This window comes from Lynx rufus, unplaced genomic scaffold (assembly GCF_022079265.1).
Source record: "Lynx rufus isolate CCGP_SWC_20201006 ecotype Redwood Valley unplaced genomic scaffold, mLynRuf1.p SCAF_12, whole genome shotgun sequence".
In the NCBI taxonomy this organism is placed as follows: domain Eukaryota; kingdom Metazoa; phylum Chordata; class Mammalia; order Carnivora; family Felidae; genus Lynx; species Lynx rufus.
Window position 1 is genome coordinate 2,139,527 of NW_025814826.1, and position 20,259 is coordinate 2,159,785.

Consider the following 20,259-nt stretch of genomic DNA (forward strand, 5'->3'; position numbering starts at 1 on the left):
ATATGAGCTTCTTTTGAAAAAACACTTGGCGGCTGACCCCGCGAGAGGCACCCGCGTAGCAGCTCCCAATCAGGAACTCAAGGACAGCACTGTAGCCTGTCCAGAGTTCGCTCTGCACAACCTCTACCCCAACAAGGAAAGTGCGATAAACGGCGCTAACCCCTTCCCGTTCAGAGCTGGTGAGTAACCGACTACCCACGTTCACAGCCCAGCTTTATTAAACCCATTTGTGCCCAGAAAGCAAGGAGTGGCGGAGAAGCCCCGCCCCACCGCCGACAGCGCTCCAATCCCAACGCGCGCGTGGCGCGCAGCGCGGGGAGGGCCTTGTGTCCGGAAAAGCCCCGCCCCTCGCCCGAGCACCCGCCAATTGTAGCGCACAGTGCGGCGCGTGGAGCGAGTTCGGTGGCGCGCTGCTTTCCGGCACCTTGAGGAGACAGCGAGCCTTTGCGAAGGCTCCGCGCGGGAGGTGGCTGAGCGTCTAGAGATGCCTGGCGGCGGTACCTCGTGTACCCGGAAGGTAAGTTGTAGACTGGGAACCAGTGCCACGCCAGGCCTGTTCTCTCTGCTTTGTCTTCAGCGGTCTCCCGGTAGCCCTACAGCGCCAGTGTGTCCTACCGCCTCCAGTTCCCCATCGGCCAGGCCGGCGGGGCGCAGGGAGCGCTTGGGCTGGCCAGAGGCTATGAGGGGTGAGAGGCAGGCGCTGTGCTGGCTCGTGATCTCTGGCGAGGCTGCGGCTGGTTCTGTCGGTGAGCGTGGATGGAGCCTGCCTCGCAGTGTGCCTCTCCTGAGGTCGGTCTCTCGCCCAGGTGTGCGGAAGCAGCCCCCCGCCGGCCGTCTGGCGTCTCGCCTTCCCGGTGAGATGCGGAGGGCAGGGGGAACAACCGCTGGAGGTGCGGAGCGGAGAGGTCGCAGCTGGCGAGGTGACGGAAGTGAGCGACAGGAGTTGAATCTGGAACTAGCGTGTGAGCTGTATTTACCCTCGCTAGCGTTTGGCATTGTTTGTCTCTTCTTGACTGTCGTAGAACACAGGAAGACAGCGGTGGATGTTGGAATGGATGTGCCATCCGCCCCCCCCCCCCCCCCCGTTATCTGTGTTGCCACACTTTTCCTTTCTATCCCAAACTGTTTCTGAATCTTTCTATTCCTGCGTCGGTGGGAGAGGAGTCCGAAGCCAACCGCTGCCAAACTGTGTATACCAACTTATACCACAGTATCTGGGCACGGAGTGCGTGTGTAGGAATATTACATTAATGATATGTAAATGATTGTACTTGCATTTGTGAGTACATCTTTTCCTTCCGAAAATTGTGTTTGCCGTGGCCTTTTTAAAGCTGTTTCTGGGGCGCCTCGGGGACTCAGTCCGTTAATCATCCGACTTTGCCTCAGGTCATGATCTCACGGTTGGTGGGTTCGAGCCCCGCATTGGGCTCTGTGCCGACAGCTGGGAGCCTGGATCCTGCTTCACATTCTGCGTCTCCCTCTCTGCACCTCCCCCACTTGTGTTCTGTCTCTCTCTGTCTCAAAAATAAATTGAAATATTAAAAAAATTTTTTAAAAAGCTGTTTCTAAGTTCCTTGCTTACAAACATGCTTGTCTCATCATACTAAAATTTAAAAAAGCAAACACAGGGCCTCCTTTTTTGACTTTTTCCTTTTACCAAAAACTTCTTGGCAAAAAAGAGTACACATATACTGGTTCAGCTTCCTTATCGTTGTTATGTTTCTTTGCTTCTGGAAAGCAGAGAAAGATTGTCAGTTTCAATTTTGTAACTGTGTGGAGTAAAAGAAACCTATGTCAAACATACCTATTGATTATGAGACATTCTGATTCCAGATATAGTCAAATGTAAAAAAAAAAATCAAGGAAATATATGAATTTGTTAAATCATGGTCACTCTAGCATTTGACACATTTATCACGTGCTTTTATTGATTTTTTTTGGGGGGGCGGGGGGAGGAGCATCCCTGTCTGTTGCTTATCCTGATTCCCTCCCTGTCTGGCATCTGCTCGTTTACTTCTCTTTACTCTGTTCCTGCCATGTTCTAAGTTTTGACCTTGTGCTTTTTCTTACTTTACACATTTATTCTTGGCAACCTCATACTTTGACGTTAGCTGTCACAGCTATATAGCTGACTTTCAGATGTGTAAAGGACCTTTTCCTTGAGCTCCGTTTAAACTCAGTGTATCATGAAATTATCCATTTCTTACCCTTAATCCACTAAGCCCTGACAGTTTCTCCTGCAATTTGTTGGTCTCAGTCTGTTGACAGTGATGCTTGACTAGGAATGCCCGAGGCACTTGCCTGGGCCCCTGGATTACTTGTACTGAGCCGTTTTCCCTGACCAGGGCCAGTGTTGTGGCTGGACCAGACCTTGTGGTTATTGTTATGATTGCAGGATGCACTTCAGCAACAAACATCAGGGACGTTTGAGGAGCAAGATTTACAACTCCCAGGTCCTGGAGGGTACATTGCACACCCACGTGCTACCCAGTGAGGTGGAGGGGGGCTGGGGGAAGAGGAGAGCAAGAAAACCTGAGGTCTGAGGGTGGGGTGTCTAGGGTTTTGGAGGTTCATTCTTTATTGGCTAATTTAAAGCCTAAGGGTGGGAATTAGAGCACCAGAAGGGAGAAGTGAAGTCACTCAGATAGTCAGTTATGTAGGTTACCGAGGGTTTTCTGAAAGAGGGACCTTCGTGGGTAGGGGCAGCTTAATTCCTGATCTTGTTGGTTTGTGTCATATAACTGGTGCTATGTTTGTTCAAGATGGATGTCTTCTGAAATGGATGCCTTGGCAACCAAAAATTAATGTCAGGCATTCACAGTACATCCTTAGAAATCCTAGTGTTTGACTTGAGACTCAGTTCTGCCCTCTGATTCTATTAGTTTTCAAGAACTTACCAGTTTTTCTTGTCAATAATTATATTAGTGATCTATTGCTGTTTAACAGATTGTCTCAAAACTGAAGCAGCTTAAAATAAGTGCTTGTTTTTTCATATAGTTTCTGAAGGTCAGAAATCTGGGAATGGCTCAACTGGCTGGGTCCAGCTTAGTGTCTTCTACAAGGTACAGTCAAATAAAGGGTCACAAAGCCTGGGGATCCACTTCCAGACTCACCCATGTGTTTGTTGGCGAGTGTCAGTTCCTTGCCACTTTCGTAGGGCAGTTCTCACAACATGGCAACTGGCTTTCCGAAGAGAAAGAGACAGGGAGGGCCTGAGCCCTGGTGTCTTTTATAACAGTCTCAAAAGTGACATGCCACCTTTTCTGTCCTATTCTTTTTGTCACATAGATCAACCATGTACAGTGTGAGAGGGGCTACAGAGGATGTGAATGCCAAGAGGTAGGAATGATAGGAAGTGATCCTGGAGGCTAGCTCCCCCAATAGTTTTTTCCTTTTTCCTTTTCTTTTCTGTCACCCTAGGTCAGGCCCAAAGTACTTTGTGTTTGGAGTTTTTTTGTGGTACCAGCCATGTGGCTTGCTTCTGTTCCATCTTCAGAGATGACTTTCCCTTAGACACCACTTTAATTAATATTGTTGTTCCTCTGCTTAAGCATTTCACTTCTTATTGTCTACATAATCAATTATTTTGGACCTAACTTGTGCTAAAAGCCTTATAGATGTATTAATTCATTTATAGATGATTCTCTCTCTCTCTCTCTCTCTCTCTCTCTCTCTCTCTTTTTTTAAGTAGGCTCCACACCCAGCACAGAGCTTGAACTCATGATTCTGAGATCAAGACCTGAACTGAGATCAAGAGTCAGACACTTAACCAACTAAGCCATCCAGGTGCCCCTACAGATGGCTCTTTTTTTTTTTTTTTTTTTAACTCATTTAATTCAGCAATCCTATTAGGTACTATTATTAGTCTCATTTTATGGACAAGAAAATTGAGGCACAGTAGAGAGGTTAACTAATTTTTCCAAAGTCACACAGCAGTTAAGTGAAGAAACCAGGATTTGCACTCATATAGTCACTTCCAGACCTTGCTTTTTTTGTTTAGGCTCTTATAGCCTTTTATTCACAGCTTCCATAATGTGGCCATACCTTATTCCTTAACTTTATAACTTTGTTCATTATTTATCCTTTAGGTAAGTAAATGACTGTTTTCATTTGCCTCTTGGTATTTGCTCATGTTCTTAGTTTGGAGTAATGCCATTTCTTCCATTTTTGCTTACTGGAATCTTAATTATCTGTCAAGTACCACCTCAAATCATCTATCTATAATCATCTATTATCTCTAATCATCCCAGTTGTAAATGAACTTTCTTTTGTATTCCTGTGGAACTTTGTATTATTCTTAATAGCTTCATGTCTTATATTATTAGGTTTACTTGTGCTTATCCTTATGATGTAGACATTTTAAGATTATGTTCACCCCATGTGCCCCAGAGCACCTGCCATAATACCTTGTACATATTAGATACCTAATAAGTATCTGATGAAGGGATGAAAATGGTACTAGTTTAAAAGATTTGCAAGTATTCTAGATCTGAAGAAACATAAGGAAATACCTTATTCAGAAGACATGAGTACTAGCCTCAGCTCTGCAACTGAGTAATTTTGTAATTTTGGACAAGCCATATAGATCTTTCTGGACTCTTAAGATGAAAGCTGATATGGTCATGGACTAAAGTGGTAGAGTTGGGAATGGTATTAGGAGAGGACTGAGTTGACTAATTATAAAAAGAAGATGAGATTTATGCACCTGACATTGAAAGATGAAAAGAGGAGAATCAGTGGTGACTCAGAAATTGAACTTCTGAAAAACGGAAAAGTTGAGGGGAATTAGTTGCTTCTTACCTGATGTTAGGATATACAGATAGGTGAAAATTCAGCCCAAGGGAGATTGGGCTGTTGGAGAGCAGATAGTTGCTTCAATTCTGGCACTATTTTAGTTCTTTTCTTCCTCTTGCCTTAGGCCCCTCACTTCAAGTTCTTTTTTCTTTTATCCTTTGTTTCCTTTCCTTGCTAAATAGCCACGAATGACTGGCTAATACTCCCCTTTCCTAGTTGCTTACCTTTTGAGATTTCCCAATACACCCCCTCACTCCTTTTGCCTCCCCAGACTGAATTATAGCTCTCCTCCCTGAATCATAGACCTCTTTTCCCACCGAAGGAAAAACCATGTCGGCAACATTCTAAAAAAGAGAAAAGGAAAATTACATCTTCCTGATGGCACCTTCCTTCCCTAATCCTTTGCGTTATCATCACAAAAACTTAATTTCTGGTGCTTCTTGCATAATGATGTGGGCATGATGATAGATATTAACTAAATATAATGTATATGTCAGTTTGAACTGAAGAGTACACAAGGCTCCATTTCAGGTGAAAGTGTTTCTCAAGAAAGGGAGACATTTGCTTCTTTGAAGCCAGAGGGATGGAGCCCGTGGAGAAAGTAAGGACCCTTTACTACAGAGATTGGATTCTGTTACAGAAGGTTAGTATGGAGAACAGGAACATGTTTTCTCTGAGACTGTAGGGAAGGAGAGGTCAATAGATGGGAGATTGGCTGATGTTTACAATGGCAGACTTTAACCTTGGGGAAGATATGATGGCTTGAGCTATGACAGTGACATGGAGAGGTAAAGGGAAGAGTGAGTATGGAATTCATGAATGTATGTGATTGTGTGTATGTGTGTACAGAAGAATGTGTGTGAGCAGAGGACTAGGGAATGATTAAGAGTATTTACCAGCAGTGACCAAGGACATGTAATAAGAAAATAGGAAGTTCTCATTTGTGGGTCTTTTTACGATAGCCCTGTGGATTGGTGATTGGTAAAGTGAGTTGGTGGAAGGAAAGGAATTTTAATGCTTGAAAGGCAACACTGGAGTCGTTGGGCATAGAGTGCAGACATTATGATAAAATGAATGGACTTGAGACTTAAAGTCTCAGTGAATTCCCAGATATTCAGAGTATTCCCAGATTCACGGATACTCAGAAAGGTACCTCAGTAAGGTGCAAGGCCAGGGTACCTTCTTTGTGTGGAAGGTGCACATGATAGTTATTGTCAGGCACTTTTGTTAAAATAATACCATGCAGAGTTAGTGGCTAGAATATATTTCCTAGCATGAGGAAATACATGAGGAAAATCTTGACATGGTGCTCTTGACTATCTCTCTGACTAGGGCAATATACCTAACATTTCTAAGTTGTAGTTTGTCTATAAAATGGGGATAATACCTATATCTTGCAGCATTAGCATGCAGACTAAATGATGAGAATGCATGAAATGATGTAGTGAACATAAAAGCACTCAATTAATGTTAGTTGTGATGAAAGCAGTTAATAATAAAACCATGATCATGAAAGGATTTTTATATGACGGCAAATCTATTGTATGCCCTCTACTACTTTGCCTCTAGATTTCCCTGGAATTACTTTTAGCTTGCTGAAGAGGGACTGGAAAGAGGGCTTTGTTTTAAAGTTGTTCAGTCATGGTGAGAGATTCTCTCATAGTTATCTTGGTAGGAATACCTTACGGTTCCAATTTTAGCCCTTGATAATCTCATCAGATGGCTTACTGGTGGCTCTACTCAGAATCAGGCTACTTAGTATTGACATCTTAGTCTGTCTACATTGTCTTGTTCTTCAAATGGAAGGGAAAGAGAGCTAACATTATCAAAGATGTTCTATATGTCAGGTACTTCACACATATACCTTATTTAAGGGAGAAGATATTCTTTCTTTTTAATCAATAATATATGCTTACAAATAAGATAAAATAGTACAAAATGGTTTCTCATGAAAACCAGCAATCACTGCCCTATTCTTTCCTGTACTTAATTCTGTGCCTGAGAGGCATTTTTTTTTAAATTGAGATAACTGTAGATTTATATTAAGTTCTAAGGAATAATAGAGATATCATGTATCCTTTACCCAGTTTGCTCCAGTAGTAACATTTTGCAAAACTGTAGTACAATATCCCACCAATATTTTGACATTAATACAATCTAATTATCTTATTCAGATTTCCCTGGAGGTATGTGTATTTATGTTGGTACATTTTTACACATGTATAGATTTATGTGCCACCACCACTAGAGATACTGAACGTTCTGTTAGCTCAAGGATCCCTTTGATAATCCATCATACCTACTTGCTTCCCACTGCTAACCCCTGGCAGTTGCTAATCTGTTCACCATTTTAAACATTGCATCATTTCAAAAGTGTTACAGAGATGAAACCATGCAGTTTATAATATTTTGGGATCATTTTCTTTTTCTTTTTTTCTTTTTACTCAGCATAATACTCTGGAGACTAATACTAGTTGTTTTGTGTATTAGTAGTGTTCATTTTTATTGCTGAGTAGTATTCCATGGAATGCACGTACTACAGTTTGGCTCAACATTTTACTTGTTGAAGGACATCTGGGCTATTTCTGGTTTTGGTTATTATGAATAATATGTGCAGATTTTTGTTTGAACATAGCTTTTCTTTTTCTAAGATAAATACCTAAGAATGTAACTGCTGGCTCATATGGTAATTGGATGTTTAGTTTTCTTTTTTTCTTTTTTTAAGATTTTATTCTTAAGTAATCTCCACACCCAACGTGGGGCCCAAACTTGCAACCCAGAGATCAAGAGTCACATGCCCTGTCAACTGAGCCAGCCAGGCTCCCCTGGATGTTTAGTTTTATAGTAAACTAACTGTTTCTCATAGTGACTGTACAGTATTACAGTCACACTGGCAATGTATGAATGATTCAGTTTCATAGATAATAAATTTATCCTTTTAAAGTATAAGGTTCACTGATTTTTAGTGTATTCACAGAGTTGGGCAAATATTTCTAACTATAGAACATTTTCATCACCCTGAAAAGAAACCCCACGGCAACCAAAAGCTATTTTCTGTCTTCATGGATTTGCCTACTGTATATATTTCATATAAATGGAATAATATGTGGTCTTTATGACTGGCTTCTTTCACTTAGCATAACATTTTCAAGGTTCACCCATTGTTATTGCATGTATCAATACTTTATTTTTCTTTGAAGGTAAAATAATTTTCTATTGTATGGATATATCACCTTAAAAAATCCATTAGTAGATGGAAATTTGGGTTATTTCCACTGTTTGGCTATTAAGAATACTGCTATGATCCTTTGCATACCAATTTTTGGATAGACATAAGTTTTCATTTCTCTTAGATATAAACCTACTATTATAATTGCTGGGTCATATGGTAATTCTATGATTAAATTTTAGGGAACTGCTAAGCTTTGTTGCAAAGAGGTTGCATCATTTTATAGTCTCACCAGCAAGGAATGAACATTCTAATTTCTCCATATCCTTGTTAACACTTGTCATTGCCTATCTCTTGATTTTAGCCATCTTAATGGATAAAATTGTTTTGGTTTTGGTTTACATTTCCATAATGACTAATGATTTTGAATGTCTTTTCAAGTGCTTCTTGGCCATTTTTATGTCTCTTTGAAGAAATATCTATTCAAGCTATTTGCCCATGTTTTAGTTGGATTATTTATCTTTTTACTGTTGTTAGTGTTCTTTATAAGTTCTTATACCATTCCTATATGAGATATATGATTTGCAAATATTTTCTCCCATTCTGTGCACTTTCTGTTTTCTTGATGGTATCATTTGAAGCACAAGTGTTTAAAAATTTTGAAGTCCACAATCTACTTTTGTTGCTTATGCTTTTGGTGTCATATCTTGGAAATCATTACCTAACCCAAGATCATGAAGATTTATTTCAGAGAGTTTTTTCCTAAGAGTTTTATTATTTAGCTTTTACATTTAAACCTGTGGTTCATTTTGAGTTAATTTTTGTGTGTGGTGTAAGGTGTCTAGCTTCATTCTTTTGCATGTGGATATCCAGTTGTCCCAGCACCATTTGTTGAAAAGATTATTCTTCCCCCACTAAATTGTATTGGTTTGTTTGTTTTTTTGAAATTCAATTGACCATAAATGTAAGAGTTTCTTCCTTTCTTTTTTAAAAAAATTTTTTTAATGTTTATTTATTTTTAAGAGAGAGACAGAGCGTGAGCAGAGGAGGGGCAGAGAGAGGGAGACACAATCCGAAGCAGGCTTCAGGCTTCGAGCTATCAGCATAGAGCCCAATGCAGGGCTCGTGACCTGAACTGAAGTCGGACACTTAACTGACTGAGCCACCCAGGCACCCCTAAGAGTTTACTTCTTAACTATAAATTCTCTTCCATTAATCTATGTGTTATCCTTTTGCCATTACCATAGTTTCCTAATTATGGTAGCTTGTGAAGTCTCTTTTTTTTTTTTTATTTCAAGATTGTTTAAATTGTTCTGGGTTCCTTGAATTTCCATGTGAATAATAGCATCAGCTTGTCAGATTCTATAACCAGCCACCTGGGATATTTATTGGATTAAGTCTGTAAATAAATTGTAGAGTATTGCCATCTTAATACTAAGTTTTCCAATTAATGAATGTGGGATGTCTTTCCATTTTATTTAGATCTTTAATTTCTTTCAACAGTATTTTATAGTTTTCACCGTGAAAATCTTGTACTTCTTTAGTTACATTTATTCCTTAAGTATTTTATTCTTTTTCATACTGTTAATGCAGTTTTTAAAAAAATTCATTTTTGTATTGTTCATTGTTAGTATATATAAATACAGTTGATTTTTTACATTGAGATTGCATTTTGCAGCTTTGCTGAACTCAATTATTTTATTTTTGAGATTTATACTTATTCATTAAGCTAATATTTAGTAAGCAAATTCATTTGTATCAAACACAAACAAAAAAACCCCATACAATAACATGAGACAGTTTTAATATACATGGGGAATATAGCATTTGAAATAAAGTCTCCTTTTCAAAGATCAGTGCATCTAGATTGGTTAGCCTACAAAATTATAATCTTTGATTATCAAAACAAAACTAAACAAAAAATGACATTTTAAAAAGAAAGGAAAATAATAGTTTCAAAAGCATAGATTTTTTTTCAAAAATGTCAAGTAGAAAAGTTAAATATTGCATACCCTAACTGAACAAATGTGAAGAAAATCTTTACCTATAGACCTAAAATGAATCCATGCAGATTTTAAAAACTTACTCTACCTTGTCTTTATTATTTTATATATTTCCTAATATATATTTAACAAAAATGATAATGCTTTCAAGATACAGAATATGTAAAACAAGATCATTTTTATCAGTAATTTAAAGGAGAAAAACCCCTAAAGTATAACTCTATAGAGACGCAAAGCAAGCTCTGAAGCAAAGAGTGACCATGATGGTCTCAAAGTAGAAATGTGTGACTTTTATTTAAACTTTAAAATGGCAGGCTGCTGGGCTGCCTGACCTGCTCAGTTGGAAGAGCATGTGACTCTGCCTCTGAAGGTCATGAGTTCAAACCCCACATTGGGTGTAGAGATTACTAAAAAAAAAAATAAATAAATAAAAAAAAAATTAAAACTTAAAAAAAAAATAGGCCACCTAATTAATCTAGACCCTAGGGAAAGCAGGATGGGACAGGAAGTAAGATCTGGGACAAAAGAGACTAAACTGCTAAGAAAATAATCTTCTTTGTCTTTAGTATCTCTTTTGACTTCTCACCGAGTACAAAGATAAAGAAAAACTACTCATTCCTAGCACAGGGTCATTTTTAGTAAAATGGAAAAACTTATCTTTTGCTATGTTCCACTAATGTTTTACCTATAAAAATGGGAAGCAATTTAAGGGAATCTATACTTAATTCACCTTAAGTGAATTAAGGACAATTAAATTTTAAGCCAATCCTTTATAGCAGTAATATTCTATTCTAAAAGAATTGTCTGAGAAGGGAGAAAGTAGGTGGCTATAGTAAGCTCCATGTGCATTGAATCTTTATACTCATTTGTCTTTTAAGGACAAAAACATTTTAAGTTATCATTTCCTCTTTAATCCTCTAAAATCCAATGCAAAAGAAGATGAATCTAGTCTCACCCATGCCACAGATGTAGAAACAAAAGCAGAAAAAGATTAAATAACTCATAACCTAGGTTATGCCATTACAAAATGGGAACAAAGTCTGACCTGCTCCTTTACTTATTAATGTGTTATAGACACATTAGTAAATATCAATGAAGTGATTAAATACTAAACTGGTCTTATCTTCCATATAACTTAAGATGGAAGGGGAAGCACTTAATGAAAAATATTTAAAATAAAACTTTATAACTCTTTTGTAGGGATTCCTTAAATTCCACTTTTCAACTTTTAATAGGTGTGCTAATTTACACAGGACACATTACCATTTACTATGTAACATTAAAGTTCCCAGTGAAGAAACTGGTCACTAGTGCAATAAGAAGTACCAGGAAAAAAACAAATAAACAGATAAATAAAGGCCAGCCTGTTGAGAATAATGGAGGGGAGAGACAGGAGGAGACTGGGTCCTTTATGACAGAATTTAGCCTGTACTTACTTGGAACCATCTTCCTCCAGACTGTCTGTTGTGAAAGATAATTAAATGTCTTTATTTTTTTAAGCAAAAAAGAAAAGAAACTGCTTCTAAAATCTTATGTAGAATTCATCAAAAAAAAATTTTTTTTCTTGGAACAAAAATGGTAGAAATCCTGGGTTTTCTAAACACTTGAATGAATATGAAGCACAAAGCTGAAGTACCTGGAATCATTTGGTTGCCTGTAGTCTTCAGCAAGATCACAAAGTACTCAAAGATTCTTTGGCCTTTTCAACCATATTTGCCTTGAAAGTCTTCGTTAATATCCAGTGTTAAGATAGGGATTTCTTGTAGAAAATCAAAGTTGATTTTCAGTGTTCTATGCAGGACTCAGCTTTCATGCTTATAGTGAAGCTTCTGTATATATTCAAGAATGCCTTGGTCTTCATTTCTTTCCCATATTCTATTCAAGCATTTCTCTGCAGTGGCTCAAAGAAAACTGATTCCATCCAGTTCAGAGCCTTGGCCAAACTTTAGATTCATCCAGTCATGCCAGTCTTGATAAATTGCCTACTCTGTTTCATTCATGTAATCATACTGATACAAACTAGATGCAAAACTATGCCTATACCTATATAGAGGTTGTTCAAAAATTGACACAGGCTTTTCTGCATCTTTGAGCTTGCTATTGAGACAAGCAAGCTAGGCTCATATTCGACTGAGGCAGGCATATGATTGGAAGGTAAATGACTGTCATTCAGGTTACTCATATATCATCTGAAGAACATTCCCACCACTTTTTTAAAATGTTAGTTCCTCAAAGTCGTCTTGAGTACTTTGAGCATTGCACCATCTGGCAGCAGGTTCAGGAACCACTTCCCAATCTTTGCAGACCTGTTTAAGAATATTCACAAATGTCTTCCCTGAAGCAATGTTCCTTTCGATGACAGTTTTCTTGGTGCAGGTCCCCTCAGAGCTGGTCATGGGAGATGGGCGTCTCGTCTTGGATGGGGTGGCCATTCTGGTCTTGTGGTAGGTAGCCTGAGCACACTGGGCAGGGAGGGGTGGGAAGTGGCCATAGATGTATGTACTGGGGCTCACGCCACCAAAGAACATGATTTGACATGCAGGCTGAGCTCCCGCCTGCAGCAGCTTGAACTCATTTATTTTAATAGTTGTGTGTGTGTATTCCTTAGAATTTTCTACATATAAGATCATGTCATCTCTGAATAGAGATAATTTTACATTTTCCTTTCCAATCTGCATGTCTTTTATTTTTTCTTGCCTAATTTCATTGGCTAGAACCTTTAGTACAATATTAAATATAAGTGGTAAGAGCTGACATACTTTTCTTGATCCTTAGGAAGAAAACTTTCAGTGTTTCACTATTATGTATGATGGTAGGTGAGTTTTTTGCAGATATTCTTTATCAGATTGAAGAAGTATTCTGTTGCTAGTATGTTGAGAATTATTATCATGGAAGGCTGTTGACTTTTGTTAGTTATTTTTTTACAATTTAATTAGATAATCCTATTTTCCCCTTAATATAGTTTATTACATTGACTTTTGGATGTTACATAAATCTTGCATTCCTAGGGGAAAAACCCTAATGATTATGGTGTATAACCCGTAGTTTATGTTGCTAGATTCATTTTGCTAGTATTTTGTTGAGGATTTTTTTTAATCTATATTTGTAAGAGGTACTGGTCTATAGTTTTCTTGTGATGTCTTTGATTTTGTTATGAGGGCATTTGATTTCATAGTATGAATTAGATATTCCCTCTTCTATTTTTTGGAAGGATTTGTGAAAGATTGGTATTAATGCTTCTTAAAATGTTTGGTATAAATAACCAGTGTAGCCATTGGAGCCTTGGATTTTCATTGTGGTAAATTTTTAAATTATGAATTCAAGCTATTATACTTATTCATACATGAGTATTTTTATTTCTACCTGAGTCTGTTTTGCTAGTTTGTGTCGTTCATTTTATTTCAATTATCTAGTTTGTTGGCATGCAGTTGTTCTTGTAGTGTCCCTTGTAATCCTTTCTGTAACTTTGATAGGACTCCTCTCTATTTTTTGTTCTTGATTTTTACAATTTGAATTTTTTCTCTTTTTTTCTTGGTTAGTCTACCTAAAGATTTGTCAATGTTGTTGATCTTTTCAAGGAACCAACTCTGGATTTTGTTTATTTTGTTTTAATTCTGTTTTACCTATTTCTGCATAATTGTTCTCATTTCCTTCCTTCTGCTTGCTTTGGATTTAGCTTGCTCTTTTCAAATTTTCCAAGATGAAAGATTTATTAAATTGAGATCTTTCTTTTAAAAAAAATAGGCATTTATAACTATAGATTTCCCTGTATGTAACTACAGCTTTCTTTGCCATGAGTTTTTTTTGTTTTTTTTAATGTTTATTTTTGAGAGAGAGAGTGAGCGAGCAGGGGAGGGGCAGAGAGAAAGGGAGACAGGAGACAGAGAATCCCAAGCAGGCCCCACACTGTCAGCGCAGAGCCTGATGCTGGCTCAAACTCACGAACCACTAGTTGATGACCTGAGCCAAAATCAAGAGTCAGTCATTTAACTGACTGAGCCACCCAGGTGCCCCTCCATGAGTTTTTAAAAAAAAATTTTTTTTTCAACGTTTATTTATTTTTTTGGGACAGAGAGAGACAGAGCATGAACGGGGGAGGGGCAGAGAGAGAGGGAGACACAGAATCGGAAACAGGCTCCAGGCTCGGAGCCATCAGCCCAGAGCCTGACGCAGGCTCGAACTAACGGACCGCGAGATCGTGACCTGGCTGAAGTCGGAGGCTCAACCGACTGCGCCACCCAGGCGCCCTGATGAGTTTTTTAAATTTTTTTTTTTCAACGTTTATTTATTTTTGGGACAGAGAGAGCATGAACGGGGGAGGGGCAGAGAGAGAGGGAGACACAGAATCAGAAGCAGGCTCCAGGCTCTGAGCCATCAGCCCAGAGCCTGACGCGGGGCTCGAACTCACGGACCGCGAGATCGTGACCTGGCTGAAGTCGGACGCTTAACCGACTGCGCCACCCAGGAGCCCCCCCCGATGAGTTTTTTAAAGTAACTTGTTGAATTTACTTATGTGTTCTAAACATGTTCCCATTACATGTTGTGTATTTTCATACATTGCCTATTAATAACTAGGTTCTGTAATTTGTGATTTGAAATTTTACTTTTTTTTTAAATTTTATTTTTAATTTTTAAAAATTTACATCCAAGTTGGTAAGCATATAGTGCAACAATGATTTCAGGAGTAGATTCCTTAATGCCTCTTACCCATTTAGCCCATCCCCCCTCCCATAGCCCCTCCAGTAACCCTCAGTTTGTTCTCCATATTTATGAGTCTCTTCTGTTTTGTCGCCCTCCCTGTTTTTATAATATTTTTGTCTCCCTTCCCTTATGTTCATCTGTTTTGTCTCTTAAAGTCCTCATATGAATGAAGTCATATGAGTTTTGTCTTTCTCAGACTAATTTCACTTAGCATAATACCCTCCAGTTCCATCTACGTAGTTGCAAATGGCAAGATTTCATTCTTTTTGACTGCCAAGTAATACTCCATTGTGTGTATGTGTGTGTGTGTGTGTGTATAAGTGGTAAGATATATGTATATATATATATCACATCTTCTTTATCCATTCATCCATCGATGGACATTTGGGCTCTTTCCATACTTTGGCTATTGTTGATAGTGCTGCTCTAAACATGGGGTGCATGTGTTCCTTCGAAACAGCACACCTGTATCCCGTGGATAAATGCCTAGTAGTGCAATTGCTGGGTCGTAGGGTAGTTCTATTTTCAGTTTTTTGAGCAACCTCCATACTGTTTTCCAGAGTGGCTGCACCAGCTTGCATTCCCACCAGCAATGCAAAAGAGATCCTCTTTCTCCTCATCCTCACCAACATCTGTTGTTGCCTGAGTTGTTAGGTCATAAGAGGAAAGTATATAGCAATCCAGACCTTTTTAAAGAAGGAAGAAAGATCTCAGATACACAACCTAACCTTACGCCTTAAGGAGCTGGAAAAAGAACGGCAAATAAAACCCCAAATCAGCAGAAGACAGGAAATAATAAAGATTAGAGCAGAAATTAATGCTATCGAAACCAAAAAAAAACCAGAACAGATCAATGAAACCAGAAGCTAGTTCTTGGAAAGAATTAACAAAATTGATAAATCACTAGCCAGTTTGATTAAAAAGAAAAAAGAAAGGACCCAAATAAATAAAATCAAGAATGAAAGAGGAGAGATCACAACCAACACAGCAGAAATAAAAACAATAATAAGAGAATATTATGAGCAATTGTATGCCAATAAAATGGGTAATCTGGAAGAAATGGACAAATTCCTAGAAACATATACACTACCAACACTGAAACAGGAAGAAATAGAAAATTTGAACAGACCCATAACCAGTAAGGAAATGGAATTAGTAATCAAAAATCTGCCAAAAAGCAAGAGTCCAGGGCCAGATGGCTTTCCAGGGGAATTCTACCAAACATTTAAGGAAGAGTTAACACCTATTCTCTTGAAGCTGTTCCAAAAAATAGATATGGAAGGAAAACTTCCAAACTCTTTCTATGAAGCCAGCATTACCTTGATTCCAAAACCAGAGACCCCAGTAAAAAGGACTATAGACCAATTTCTCTGATTAACAAGGATGTAAAAATACTCAACAAGATATTAGCCAACCAGCTCCAACAATATATTAAAACAATTATTCACCACGACCAAGTGGGATTTATACCTGGGATGCAGGGCTGGTTCAATATCCACAAAACAACGTGATTCATCACATCAATAAAAGGAAGGATAAGAACCATATGATCCTCTCATAGATGCAGAGAAAGAATTTACTTTTTTTTTTTTAAGACGCATTTATTCAGCGTCATGATCAGACTATGATTAATATTTAACAATCAGCAGCATGGGTGCAAAAAAAAAAAAATCTACATTAAAACCCTTTGTTGGAATGCTGTAAACTTTCCAGAGAACAGAAACTAAAATAACCTGTTATACAATTAATCACAAATACAGTCCTTAGATTTTTTGTCAATGTACATTGTCTAAAACATGTCTTCTTTGTAGCAGCTAGACCCTGCCATCACTGTGCTTGGCTGAGTTCACAAATCTGTTGTAACCTGTAGCTTCCCTGTCACTTCTCTGGCTCTCCTCTCCTGCTAAGCCTTGTTTCCTGGCAGTAAACATAGTAAAACCTTCTGCCACTGCCATAGCTACTGCTGTTGCTGGAACCACCATGGTCACCTTGGTTTTGTGGTTTGGCAAAGTATTGGCCTCCACCACCACAGGGGCCAGAGCTTCTGTCTCCAAAATTTCCTCCTTTCATGGGTCCAAAATTTGAAGATTGATTGTTGTAATTTCCAAAATCATTATAGCTTCCACCATCTTCATAGTTGCTTCCATCATTACCAAATCCATTATAGCCATCCCCATTTCCACCACCCTGTTGACTGCCACCAAAGCCACCTCACCCTCTGAAGTTTCCTCCACAACCAAAGTTGTCATTCCCACCAGAACCACCTCCATGACCACCACCAAAGTTTTCAGAACCACTTTGACCTCCTTGGTTGGATGAAGCACTAGCCATCTTTTGCTTAAATAGAGCTCTCCCTACTTCACAGTTGTGGCCATTCACAGTATGGTATTTCTGAATGACAGTCTTGTCTACAGAGTCATGATCATCAAACGTTACAAAAGCAAAGGCTCTCTTTTTGTCACTGCCTTGATCAGTCATGATTTTAATCACTTCAGTTTTCCCATACTGTTCAAAATTATCTCTTAGTGTCTAATGCCACTGACAAAAATCGTTTTCACTGTTAAGTGGGCACCAGGTCTTGAGAATCTTCTCTTGAGACAGCCCTCTTTGGTTCTACAACTCTTCCATCCATTTTGTGTGGCCTTGCATTCATGGCTGCATCCACCTTTTCCACAGTGGCAAACGTGACAGACCCAAAGCCTCTGGAGCGCTTGGTATTTGTATCTGTCATTACCACACAGTCCATAAGTGTTCCCCATTGCTCAAAATGGGGACTCTCATCGGACTCTCAGACTCTCATCGGTGGTTTGAAAGCTCAGACCTCCTATGAAAAGCTTCCGCAGCTGTTCAGGCTCTTTGGGAGATTCTGACTTAGATATGACAGCAGTGGGAGGGGAGACTTTAACGATGCTTACTTGGCGTTGTCTACGGGCAGAAAAAGGTGAAATTTACTTCTTTATAGTTTACAGGAATTTTATTTTCTTGTGCCTATTTATTATTTTTTATTTCTTATTTTAGAGAGCGAGTGTATGCGAGCAGGGGAGAGGGGCAGCTCCTGACACGGGGCTGGATCCCATGACCCTGGGATCAAGACTTGAGCCGAAATCAAGGTCTGACACTCCCCTGACAGAGCCACCCATGCGCCCTATGCCTATTTGTTATTACACCTATGTGAACCACTATGGAACAACTTAAATTTTGTGCCATAAAAATATTTTTGTGGTAAGGTACTATTTTTTTCGCACTAGGAATATATCAGCAAAAATCCGCCTTACAATTTGAAAGACCTAATTTTATGTTGAATGAGCACAACTTATAAGCTGAAGCATTGCAGGGAGATAACCAGACAGCAGTTAGATGCTCTTGTCTTTTTCATTGTTAATTTATTGTCCTACATGGGTTTCAGATTTATAAAGGCATCACAGGTTCATTGCACTTAATACCTGCAGTGTTTGCTACCATACCACAACTCATTTTCAATACTTTATTACAGAGGATGAGAAATTGTAATGTTTTATTAACAATGCTTCTGGAAATGAATGCATTTTAAAGCAAGTAAATCTTTTTGATAGACCTTTTTCAAAAAAAGTTTTGGTATATTTTTGTTCTTCCCAAAGCATCTTCTAATTTTTCTTGTGATTTTTTTTTCTTTTATCTGTTATTATTTAGGAATGTGTTGTTTAATCTCTACATTGTGATTTTTCAGTTTTATTTCTTTTTAGTTTTTAATTTCATTGTGTTCTTGTTCAAGAATGTTATTAATCTCACTCTTTTTAAGTTTATTGAGGTTTGTTTTATGGCCTAAAATATGATCTGTCCAAAAGAATATTTCATGTTTATGTGGGAAGAATGTGTATTATGTTGTTTGAGGGCATCTTCATGATTTCTCATGGGAAGTCAGCTGTTAATTTTATTGAGGCTCGTTTTACATGATAATTCATTTATGTTTTTTGCTTTTGTGATTTCTCTTTGTTTTTCACCAGTTGGCATGATGTGTCTGTGGTGAGTCTCTTTGAGTTTATCTTAGTTGAAGTTCTTTGAGCTTTTTGGATGTATGATATTTCATGAAATTTGAGGTTTTAGGGCTCTATTCAAGTAAAATTTCTGTTGCTTATTTCTCTCCTTTTCTTCTGAAATTCTTAATTTGCATATATTTGTATACCTGATAGTGTCCCACAGGTCTCAGAGGTTGTGTTCATTTGTCTTCAGCCTTTTTTCTTTCTGTTCTTCAGTTCAGATAATCTGTTTTGTCCTGTCTAAAGTTTGCTGATTTTTCTGCCAGCTCAAATCTGTTGAGCCTATCTAGTGACTTCATTTTAGTTTTTGTATTAGTCAACTCCTAAACTTCTATTTGATTGTAATATTTGTGGGTTTTTTTTGTTGTTGTTATTGTTAAATAATTGCTACGTATTTATATTTTCTATTTGGTGAGGCATTTTTATAATTAAAGTATTTTAGACATAACTTCCATATTTTTAATTTTGAGCTTATTTGTAATAGTTGACTTAAAGCTTTGTGTACTGATTCAAACTTCTGGGCTCCCTCAAGTACATTTTCTCTTGCTTGCTTTTTCCTTGTCATACTTTTCCTATTTATTCATTTGTCTTTCAATTTTTTTGTTGAAAAGTAAAGATTTTAAATAATATAACGTGGACATTAAGATCCCCCACTTCCTCCCGTTGTTGTTGCAATTTGTTTTGTTTGTTTAATGACCTTTCTAGGCTAATTTTGTAAAGTTCGTATATCCTGTTGTGTGTAGTTACTAAAGACACTACATGGTTAGTTTACTTGCCTGTGAATTATTGCACAGCGATTTCTTTAAGTACCTAGAGCCAATAAGTCTTTCATCCTTTACCAAGGGATTCTGTGTTTTTGAGGCATGCATTCTATACTCTGCCAGTATATAATCAGCTATTCCTTTCTCCTTGTGCAGGGAGGGCTTCATGGTTATCCAGAGTTGAGAGATTTGGGCTTTCTTAGTTTTTTTCCTCAGCATGGATACAGTTTTGTACATGCAAATAGCATTCTAGATCCCCAGGAATATGTCATCTCTTTTCAAGCTGCCTATGGACAGCATTCTCCAGATCTTCCTTTTAGGTATATTTGGCCAGTCTTGGTTCCTTAAACCACTATTGCTGCTTCACACATCTGCAATAATAATTTGTTTAGCAATAATTAATTAATAATTAATTGCTGCTGACTCTTTTAGAGACATGCCCTGGGGATAGGACTTTTCCCATTGAATGAGCTGCTGAATCAAATTATAAATTCTGTTTATAAGTTTTTTCCTAAAAGCTGCCAGGCAGGTCAGATTATGATAGTACTCTGGGGATAGGGCCTTTTGAGGAGCTCTAAATGCAGTTTCCTCTCTCCTGTGACTTCTAGGCTGCTGGTTTACACAGCTACTCTGGTTATGAGGCTACTGCTTTTCAAAGCTGCCATGAAACTAGAGAGGGGGGTATGAAACTAGGGCAAGTTAAAACACACGAAGTTTATTGTTTATGTTGAGATTCAGTTGTTTTCTTGGGTAAATTCTATTCAGATTGTTACAAGCCTATAGTTATGAAAAATTAGATGGACTATTTTTGCTAC

The 20,259-nt window shown here is 38.2% G+C and overlaps 1 protein-coding gene and 2 pseudogenes across 2 annotated transcripts in view; 1 reads left to right on the top strand and 2 right to left on the bottom strand.

Annotated features, from left to right (window-relative positions):
- The first annotated feature begins 394 nt into the window (after positions 1-394).
- Positions 395-20,259, top strand: part of SPIDR (scaffold protein involved in DNA repair) — a 501,036-nt gene continuing 481,171 nt past the window's right edge. For both annotated transcript variants that reach the window (XM_047073908.1, XM_047073910.1), the window contains exon 1: positions 395-517. In XM_047073908.1, the coding sequence (XP_046929864.1) occupies positions 485-517 (33 nt within the window). In that variant the 5' untranslated portion in view covers positions 395-484. The remainder of the gene's footprint in view (positions 518-20,259) is intronic.
- Positions 11,639-12,421, bottom strand: LOC124507633 (deoxycytidine kinase-like; annotated as a pseudogene).
- On the bottom strand, positions 16,546-19,612 carry LOC124507923 (heterogeneous nuclear ribonucleoprotein A1-like; annotated as a pseudogene).